Source organism: Enoplosus armatus, chromosome 21 (genome assembly GCF_043641665.1).
Source record: "Enoplosus armatus isolate fEnoArm2 chromosome 21, fEnoArm2.hap1, whole genome shotgun sequence".
Taxonomy (NCBI): Eukaryota; Metazoa; Chordata; class Actinopteri; order Centrarchiformes; family Enoplosidae; genus Enoplosus; species Enoplosus armatus.
This window is the reverse complement of record NC_092200.1, coordinates 2,188,338-2,198,129: the sequence shown is the minus strand read 5'-3', so window position 1 is coordinate 2,198,129 and position 9,792 is coordinate 2,188,338. Positions and strand designations below refer to the sequence as shown.

At 46.3% G+C, this 9,792-nt stretch overlaps 2 protein-coding genes across 4 annotated transcripts in view; both read right to left on the bottom strand.

Annotated features, from left to right (window-relative positions):
- Nucleotides 1-1,303: 1,303 nt before the first annotated feature.
- Nucleotides 1,304-9,792, bottom strand: part of nebl (nebulette) — a 73,416-nt gene continuing 64,927 nt past the window's right edge. The window contains exons 5-8 of one of the 3 annotated variants that reach the window (XM_070927840.1): nt 3,265-3,442; nt 2,747-2,839; nt 1,793-1,920; nt 1,304-1,480 (exon numbers count right to left, since the gene is read on the bottom strand). In XM_070927840.1, coding sequence (XP_070783941.1) covers nt 1,304-1,480; nt 1,793-1,920; nt 2,747-2,839; nt 3,265-3,442 — 576 coding nt within the window. Of the gene's footprint in view, nt 1,481-1,783; nt 1,921-2,746; nt 2,840-3,264; nt 3,443-9,792 lie in introns of all 3 variants that reach the window. The other 2 variants (XM_070927841.1, XM_070927842.1) reach the window with 2 other exon arrangements.
- LOC139304579 (nebulette-like) lies at nt 4,103-9,687 on the bottom strand. The gene is made up of 11 exons (XM_070928515.1): nt 9,625-9,687; nt 8,821-8,925; nt 8,618-8,722; nt 8,413-8,520; nt 7,202-7,318; nt 6,999-7,109; nt 6,243-6,347; nt 6,048-6,152; nt 5,727-5,819; nt 4,370-4,462; nt 4,103-4,261 (listed from the first exon to the last, which is right to left on the bottom strand). The coding sequence occupies exons 1-11, from the start codon at nt 9,685-9,687 to the stop codon at nt 4,103-4,105; spliced, it is 1,164 nt and encodes a 387-aa protein (XP_070784616.1).

Below are 9,792 nucleotides of genomic sequence, written 5' to 3'. Positions count from 1 at the left end.
ACTGTGTTTCCTTCCTCTGCTCCTCTCTGCTTCTCCACCATCTTTAAAGGATGAGCCTGGTGTTATTCAATATTTTCTTGTTGTCAAAAAAATCCAATTAAAAAGAAAACAAATCCAACCGAGTGTCAGTCCGTCTCTCAATACTTCCTACTTCCTGTCTGTGGCTCTCAGCTCCGAGCCCATTGGTTCCTACTGAAGACGTAAATCTTTACAAACAGCTCACAAATATATAGTTTCATTTTTAAAAAGGGGCTCAGTAATTTCCTAAAACAGAATAAACTACAGTGTGTGTTCATGGTGATGAAGGAAACAACAGTGTGGCTCATTGATGTGTCTTTAATGTGCTCTACGGCTCCGAGACTGTTGACACTGACAATAAGAAAAATCTAGATCATCACCAGACTTCATCTTTAAACCTCCCAGCCCGATAATAATAATTTTTAATTTCACTTCCTTATTTCACTTACTAATTTATTCATATTCTGCTTGAATAATATCTGAGTTGATAATCTGATATAGTTTGTTGCAGGTTGTTAAAACGTTAGATGCTTCTAATCTCTCATACCTTCTTTCTTCATGCATCCTTCCTCTCTTATTCCCTCCTCTAGTTGTACAGTTTGACGTAACTTATCGCCAGCATGCTAGATTAATACCTATGCTTCTTGTTTCTCCTCCTAAACATTCGAACATCTCAGCTAGTGGCAGCAGTCTGTGATGTTCAGTGTATTCCAGCAGTTGTTCTCTACTTCCTCTTTAGGTAGTGATTGCCTACGTTTCCCAAAATGCCGTTCAATAACACACACAGAAGGAGAACGAACCTGTTGCTGATCAAAGACGGACAAATGGGCAGAAATATAAATATCTAGAAAAACTAATTTGTGACTCTGTGTGTGTGTGTGTGTGTGTGTCATACCACACCCTGTCCTGTAGCTGCATTGCATTCTGGTCTATTTCCTGCTCCTGTGGACGGAGAAACTGCACGCTGTTTTGTTGTCTGTGGTGGATTCTCCTGTTTGTTGGTTTTAAAAGAAACCCTAGATTTTTGATACTCAGTGACACCAACACTTGATATTAACTGTTGAAGTTTGAGATCTGTGACTCATTCTCTGCTTCAAACACCTGGATGTGATGTCACTTTGTCTACATTTGGCCAGTTTTCCACAGAAAGAAGAAACACCAAGCATGTAAATGATCCCTGAAATGCAAAGAACATCACCGACTGCTGATTTTAAAACAGTGAGGGTGGATTTTACTCTTTACATTTTACCACCTCCCCTCCCTCCTCCCTCCCTCCCTCCCTCCTCTAGTTGCAACTCTCCACGTAATTTGCCGGCAGCATGCCAGACTTGCCGGTTCGCTGCACGGTGCCGTACATCCAGCCCTCGTCGATGGGCTGAGCGTTGATGATGACGTCGCCGTCCCTGAACGAGACCTCGTCGTGGTCCTGAGCCGCGTAGTCGTACAGCGCCCGGTAAACACGCTGCAAACAAAACCAAAGGACAGTGAGAGGTTAGATTTCTCACGAGCCTGTCCGCATACTTTTGGTCTGGATCTGTTTTTCCTGGTTTGGTCTCGGCCTCTTATTGGAACAATGAAGGGAAATCTTAAAGCAACAGCATATATAAAACTACAGCTTATATATGTGATCTCTTGATAGACATTAAATATCAAGCATCACCTAAATGCACCAGTAAAGAACTAAACAGTGTGAAGCTGGTGAGGGCATCCTAAAACAACACCGGTCCTCCAAATTCAGGAAAAGACGGCTACATGGAATTCGTACCATGGCAGCTGAGTGCGGCGGGGAGGTGACGGATCTGACAGATGACATGCTGGTCTGGTGCATGTAGCCGTGATACTGCTGCTGCTGCTGCTGCTGCATCTGGACTTTCTGATGATAAGCTCCAGGAAGGACGGGAGCTGGGCGAGAGACAAAGAAACACAGACAGACAGACAGACAGACAGATAAGAATTAGTCTGTTTGTAAAAGTCTTTCCTGCATCTGAAGAGCCTCCTCCGCCGTGACCACGCTGTGAAGTTTAGAGAACTACGTGATTCAAACAACAACACAAACCTGTAAGAAAACGGTGAATTAGTCCGTTTTATTTGTGGATTAGAGACAAAACATAGAGACGTGCGAGTGTGTGTCTCCGTCTTCATCCTGTTATTGTGTGTTTAAGTGAGAGAGACGACACGAGTAAAGATACCAGGAGTTTCGGTGCTGCTGCGGTCCCAGAGGTCAGAGGTCAGCGAGCTGACAGACTGAGCCTGGCTGTGGGTGAGAGACTGCTGGGAGTGCTGCCTGCTCAGCCTGCGGTCTGCCCGCTCTAACAGGCCGCCACCACCAGGAGGCAGCACAGGGCAGGAATAATCACAACACGGACAGGAAACAAGGGGAGGAGGGAAAAAAGAGAAACAAAAGTGAGCCAACGAAGAGAGAGTGAGGAATTCTTATATGACAAGAAGAAATACAGATACATATGAACCAAAAGCAGAGCAACACAGTGAGGCACACACTTTTAAACATTTAGTGAACATGTTCATTAATCCATGTGTAAGTTCTATAAAGAAAATAACAAAAAGAAGAATGCGAATAAACAGAAACTAAGGACGGACCTTCCACACTGGTGTTGATTAAGTGTCACGAGATCAGTTTCATGCAAACACAACAACGACTGAAGCCTTTGTTGTGGTAAATTCTAATGACTTCTTATTTTAGTAGAGAGAGGGGAGTCAGGTGAACTACCAGACATCCTGCGGAGGCTCTTGGACTGGATGTTGTCCTCCAGAGGGTCAAAGTCAAAGATGGAGCCGGGGTCTGTCCTCCACACCTTCAGGTCTTCAGAGAGGAGGAGGAGGGGGGGGGGTCATTTGAAGAACACCGACTATGTTTACGTCCCTCTTCATATTAGTGTCATCAGAAAAACGCTGCTTATGTTTTGTCTCACCTGAGCAAATATCAATCAGTATGTTGCAGCTTTTGAGTTTTAATAAAAGAAGATAATTATGAAAGAAAAATAGCTAAAACCACAAAAGTCAAATCTGGATTCTGGATCTGTCACCTTCACCTGAAAACAGTCAAAAACCATTAAATCAAAAGATCAAAACAACCTGAAAACCCAGAGAGCAGCGGAGTCAGGAAGGTGGGATTGACTGTGACGTCTGTCCTGCTGTCAGATTAATAAGCAAAGTTACCAAAGTTACCTAGTTCATTCATCTCATCTCATTTATCTTCTCCCACACACACAGTTCCAGGTCACTGACCTACGATGATGCCTCCCGGTCGTCTGTCCAGCTCCATCGCCTGGGGGTGGATCCCTTTGCTGTATCCCGCCTCTCCCATCATCTGATTGGCTCTCTGGTAGCGCTCCATGCTGGGATCGTCCAATCCTGGCGTGCAGCCTCGGCCGCGCGCCCGCTCGAAGTCCTCGTGGTACTTGGCCTGTAGGAGGGAATAAACCATGACACACATTTATACTGAAGAGTCAAAAAGAACATGGAAAAGACAAATACAACACACACACACACACACACACACACGGGTCAGGTGCATTTGGTCAGTGAGCAAATAAAACACACAAAGGGAATGTTTTTAAAATCTTTTAATATTAACACACACACACACACACACACACACACACACACTCGAGGTCTTCATTGGTCTGAAAGTTTGTGCCTGACCTGTAAAGGACCCATGAATCCCTCACCTGAACGTACAGACCTGCTCATCGTAACAAGACCACTGACTAAACAGATCTGACAGAGACTGGACTCACTAGTCCAAACGTATTGGGACCAAAGAGGACCCAAGTCCAACAATATTCCTGAGGGACAGGTCAGTTCCACCTCTCTCACTTATTCAAATAGAAATAAGTACAACCAGTCACCCCTCACCAACTTGGAGCTGAGGGGGACTTGAGAACGTGAACTTGAGACCTCTTTCATGTCAGACTGGAGTCTCTGGATTCAGGTCTGCCTGAGGACCTCGAGTCACCGACACACACACACACACACACACACACACACACTGCTCTGTCCTCCATGCTGTCTGCTGGTTGGTGTTAGTAGCGGTGCGTCAGTCCCACGCGCGGTGCCACGCCACTCATGTTAGCTCCGCCCACAGCAAAGGCGGGAGCCATGACAACCAGTCCGCTACCATGGAGACCGAGTCCTGTGACTTCCTGACACGCCTGTACTCAGGTGTGTCCAGCTCGCTGCAGCTCCGCCCCCTCATCTCCTGCAGCCCGCGCTGGTACTTCACCTGTTACACACACACGATGTTACACATGATAACACACTGATAAACAAGCAGCTGTGGATTTGCAGGTGTGTGTGTGTGTGTGTGTGTGTGTGTGTGTGCGCGTCTTGCCGAGCTGATGTTCTCCTGGTTCTGTCTGATCCTCTCCAGTTCTGGAGTCACTCCGACACTGGTGGCCTTCACTGCACTCTGCCTGTACTTGACCTGGTAGGAAGACAGACAGAAGACAGTATGTTGTGTCCCATAATCACACGTTTGTCCCCGTGTCAGATTGGTTGATCAGAAAGTCAGAAATGATTGCCGTGACTCGGTGGACGACATGGCAGACCACGTTAGACTTGGACCAATCAGAGCTTGAAGTCTTCCAGGACTTGTGAGACGTAGAGAGGTGCTGGGACTTGTTCTCCGTGCTCCTATTGGTCAACGTCACGGGTCCATTATGTAGTTTCACAGCGTTTGAATGTGAAATGACTGTTTGTTTCCAAGGAAACTGCACAGGGTCCGTTTACAGCCCTTAAGGCTACAGATATTGTGGTTTAGCAGAGGATATTACAAACAGGCAAACACCGGGTGTTGAGGGTCTGGGGCCCTGACAGCTTCCCACCTGTTCAGTAATCCAGCCTTGTCTATAAATTATTAACATTATTGGTGTCAGGATGTCCTGGATACTCATTTTGACTTGCCATAGCAGGAAGTGAAACACATTTCATTGTCCCAGTAAGCCGTGCCAGTGAGGCCAGCGTGCACAACACCGGGACCCTGGAACTGGCTCACCTAAATGGAATGCAGTCATTTTTAATATTATAATGTACACCTGCGCGTTCCCTGCTATGACGAGCCAAAATGTCTCCTGTGAAAAAGGTGTATTGGCAAGAATGAGCAAGGGGAAACATGTGATGCTCCCCCAAAACACACACACACACACACACACACACACACACAGACACACACACACACCACAGAGAAAACAAAACTGCCATGAACTCATTGGAGATCGAGTGGTGGAAAAGCTGCCAATAGTGACCTGGCCTGGTCGCCATGACACCAGAGCTGGTGTGTGTGTGTGTGTGTGTGTGTGTGTGTGTGTGTGTGTGTGTGGTCCCGTTCTGCCCTCTGAATGGATGATTGTTCTGCACAGTCAGCTAATGGCTGCTAATGACATTGCAAAGCACACACACACACAAACCAGTTGCACATTTATCAGTTTATTCATTCATTGAACTGCTTCTGGGTCCACACACACACACACACACACACACACACACACACACACACACACACTCTCTGGCCTCCCACTCCATCACTTCCTCACAACAGCAACCATCCATTACTACCAACACCACACACTCCTCACCCACACACAACCACCAGATAAACAAACAGACACTGAACACACAACCACACACTCCATTATCATGCTGCTCTTGTGTGTGTGTGTGTGTGTGTGTGTGTGTGTGTGTGTCCTCACTGAGCTGATGTTCTCCTGGTTGCGTCGGACTCGCTCCATCTCAGGTGTGTCCATGACAGCGGTGCCTTGACCCACTTCCTCTCTGTACTGGACCTGAACAGAGCAGGATCCACATCATAAACTGACCACAGAGCAGCTCAGTGAGCTGTTCATCGCTGTCAGTACGTTGAGCTTTCTGAGCGTTTCGAGACTCTCCTCATCCTTTAGCCACTTTGATACAGCGAAATGATTTTCTAAAGTCCACATCAGGACAAAAGACTCCCTGCAAAGCTCTTTATTGGAAACATATTCCCTGTGCATGATTATTAAATGCACACGTACATCACTGATCTTCTTGGCGTTCTCTCTGGCGAGGACGATCTCTGGCGTCTCTGTGACCGAAGACATCAGGCCTCTCATCAGCTTGGAGTCCCAGCAGTACTGCAGCTAGAGGGCGACAGAGAGTTCATACGAACATAAGGGAAACACAGGCTGGTCATTGTTGAGAAGCCGTGTGTTTGAGGTGTGTGTGCTCACAGAGCTGATGTGTCTCTGGTTGGCTTTGACCCTCTCCATCTCTGGGGTTTCTGAAACCAGACTGTAGCTTCCCTTCAGTCGCGCCGCTTCGTCCTTATACTTCTTCTACAAGAAGAAACAGAAGGAGTGAGAAGTGATGCTCTCAAACACACTTCACTGACCGACATGATGGTGTGACCGAGCTCTAACACACACACACACACACACACACACACACCTGGCTGTAGACGTCTTTGAGGTAGGAGGCGTGCAGCAGTTCAGGAGTGTCTGTAAGCGTCCCGTATGAGTTTTCTCTGAGCTGCTGCTTGTAGGACCTCTGTGACACACACACACACACACACACACACACACACACACACACACACACACACACACACACCATCAGCTGTTATGAGTGTAATGGTCTTCACTGCTGTAGAAACGACTGTAGCTCTGTCATGCAGCGATAATAACGTCTGGTCATCTGTCTAAATGCAATGACGCGTTTATCAAAACATCTTTTTCAGTACTGTTAAAGAAAGTAAAGACAGAAAGTGAAGAACAAACCGTGACATTTTAAATGGTATTATTATTATTATATTATCAGACAAACTGAAATTGTATTATTGTCAAAGGGAAACTTATAACTAGAAGTCAGACTCTAAATTAAGTCACTGATTGAAACTTTTGTCCTCAGACCAACACATTTCCTTTGTGATTCCTTCTGTCTGTTTCTTGTTTAAACACACACACACACACACACACACATTGAGTTACCTGGCTCTGGATCTCTGAGGCTCTCTTGGCTCGTTGTATCTCGAGGACGTCGGCGCTCAGCTCCATGCCTTTACCCACAATCTCCCTCTCTAAATCCCTGCGGTACTCCTTCTGCAGGAGGCAACAACACCCATCAACAGCCAGGTTAGAGTCCCGTCACTTGTACTGTTAAAAGTGTGTGTCGTATCTGGTGTGTGTTTTACCTGGCTCAGTATCTGATTGGCTTTTTTAACCCTCAGCAGCTCAGGTGTGTCCTCCAGCCCGAGGCCGGATAAGCCCCGCCCCTTCACCTCCTGCTCCAGGTCCTTCCTGTACGCCTTCTACAGGGAGCGAGAGAATGAATCGATGCTGCTAAATGAGTTGATTTCATGTGAATGAGGGTCAATAAGAGTGTGGCTGAATAAAGAAGTGAGCGAGTAAACAAGTGTGTGACTAGTGAAAACCTTCTGTTTTCATCTTGACACGTGATTCTTTTGACTTTATTTAATACATGAGGGATTCAAGGAATTAAGACATCATAGAGAAGTGCTTCTCAACCTGGAGGACAAAGACGCATCTAAAGAGACACCAAGTGATTAAAAATATAGGGATAAAGAAAAAATGTCAGTCACTCTTTACTTTTTCTCACTTTTCTCAAATTCAAATTTTTCTTCTCTGACACTTTCACCTTTTCAGGCCTCTAAAAATCCTTAAAACAAGTAAAACTGGATGCTTTCATTTCTTCTCTAAAACATTCAGATTCCTGTTTTAAAATGCTGTGCGTGTGTGTGTGTGTGTGTGTGTGTGTGTGTGTGTTACCTCGCTCAGCAGGCTGCTAGCGTGGCAGGCTGTCAGATATCCAGGTGTCTGGTCTACATCAATCATGGCTTTCCCCTTCATCTGCTCCTCATAGTCCCTCCGATACTCTCTCTGAGAGAGAGAGACATACAGACACACAGCAGAGAGAGAGAGAGAGAGGAAAACATTATGTACACTCTTTAGATAATAATAAAACCAGCTGTTAAATCATCCCTGAACACACACCGATACTCCGAGTCTCTTTTATGGCCATCTTTTGTGTTTTTTAGATTCAGCCGTTGTCTTCTTAGTCACTCTCCTGTTAACAACCAGCATATATCAGTTACATGTTCTACTAAAGAAGGCTCATCTGAACTCCAGATACAATTCGTTTGTGTGTGAGAGCCTCAGTCTTGTATTGTATGTATGATTTCTCCGCTGGTGCTGTCCTGCTACATGGCAGTTTCCAGAACAGCCTCCAAGTCTGTCCAGTAGAGAAATAAGAAGGCAGGAGCACTTTACATGCTGCTGAACGTTGCTGGACCTCAAAGAGAGAAGCTACACATGTTGAGCGAGTGCGTTATCGAAGCTCTTATTTTGTCCTCTAACAAACAGGAAGTGAGGGGAGAGTCTTTACCTCGCTTTGCATCTTCTGTGCTTCTTTAGACACTTTGTACGTCTGAGTATCTCCAAACTCCATCTGAGAGCGACCTTTGTTCCTCTCATACTCCTCTCTGTACTTCACCTGAACCAAACAAACACACCGACTCATCCATCCACTGATGAACAGAGAGAAGGAGCACATCGACAGGAAAAGGAAAGGCAGCAGCGCTGAGTGTCACCTGGCTGTGCAGCACTGCGTTCTCCTTGTGGTGGAGCTGTTCAGCCGTGTCCAGAGCGGCGTGGTACCGAGCCTTCGTCTGCTCGTACTTCTTCTTATACTCCACCTGAACACACGTGCAAAGTTGCACAGTCAAGTTTGGCGTCTGCTGTAATTGTAGAGCAGGTAAATGAAGCTGGTTTTAGCCTTGTTGTCTGGTCGTACGTTACTCTGCAGTTTGCTGGCGTGCAGAACGTGTTCCAGCTGCAGGAGGTTGGGCAGGTCTGAAGAACCCTCTGGTTTCTGGTTCTGGTGGGTTTTATACTTCACCTGGAGGACAGAAGAAGTGTCCACATGGTGGTGTTAGTGATGAAGTTAAAAGACCATCATCCTTAGCAGATCTTAAGAGTTGAGGAGCCGTACTTTATGTTTCGGTGCATGTTTACCTCCCGCTCACTCCTCCAGCTTTGCTAAAATTAAGACTTTCAGGCTCCAGAAAATGACAGAGATGGCGGCGAGCAGTAAAGCCATCCTCCAGGCTTCAAAACATCACTAAACACTGTTTTTGTTCTGCAGTCTGTGGACACAGCTCAATACATGTCCCTCACAGTGAACATTGGATATGAACTCATTGGGTTTCCTCACACGTCCACATGTCTTTGATGTTCTCTTCTCTGATTTGTTCCACATTGAGCCACTTTTACCAAATTCTTGTGCTGAAAACCTGCCCGTGGATCACGATGCTGAGGGTCTGTCGCTCCCTAAGAGGCTTTTCTGAAAAGCAGCTCTGAGTGAACGTGCAGCGTTCCTGAACACCAGGCAGCGTTCAGCACAACAAGCTGTTACGTAACGTTGTGAAGTGGAAAGGCTCTTTTCTGTGGCTGTGTGGGCAGCGAGCGTGTGTGTGTGTGTGTGTGTGTGTGTGTGTGTGTGTCTCCATGTATGTGCGTTTGCATGGCACGTCAGTTGCTGGGTCATCTCCATGTGCGTTTGCATGTGTGTGTGTGTGTGTGTGTGTGTGTGTGTAACCTCTTCAACTTCTGCAGCTTTCATCCCACAATCCCTCTCCATTTGCCTGACAAAGGTTGCCATGGTTACGCCCACACAACAGAATGGGTTTTAGAGTGTGAGTGAATGAGACACACACACACACACACACACACACACAGTAACAGACAGTTTGTTCCTCTCGGACTC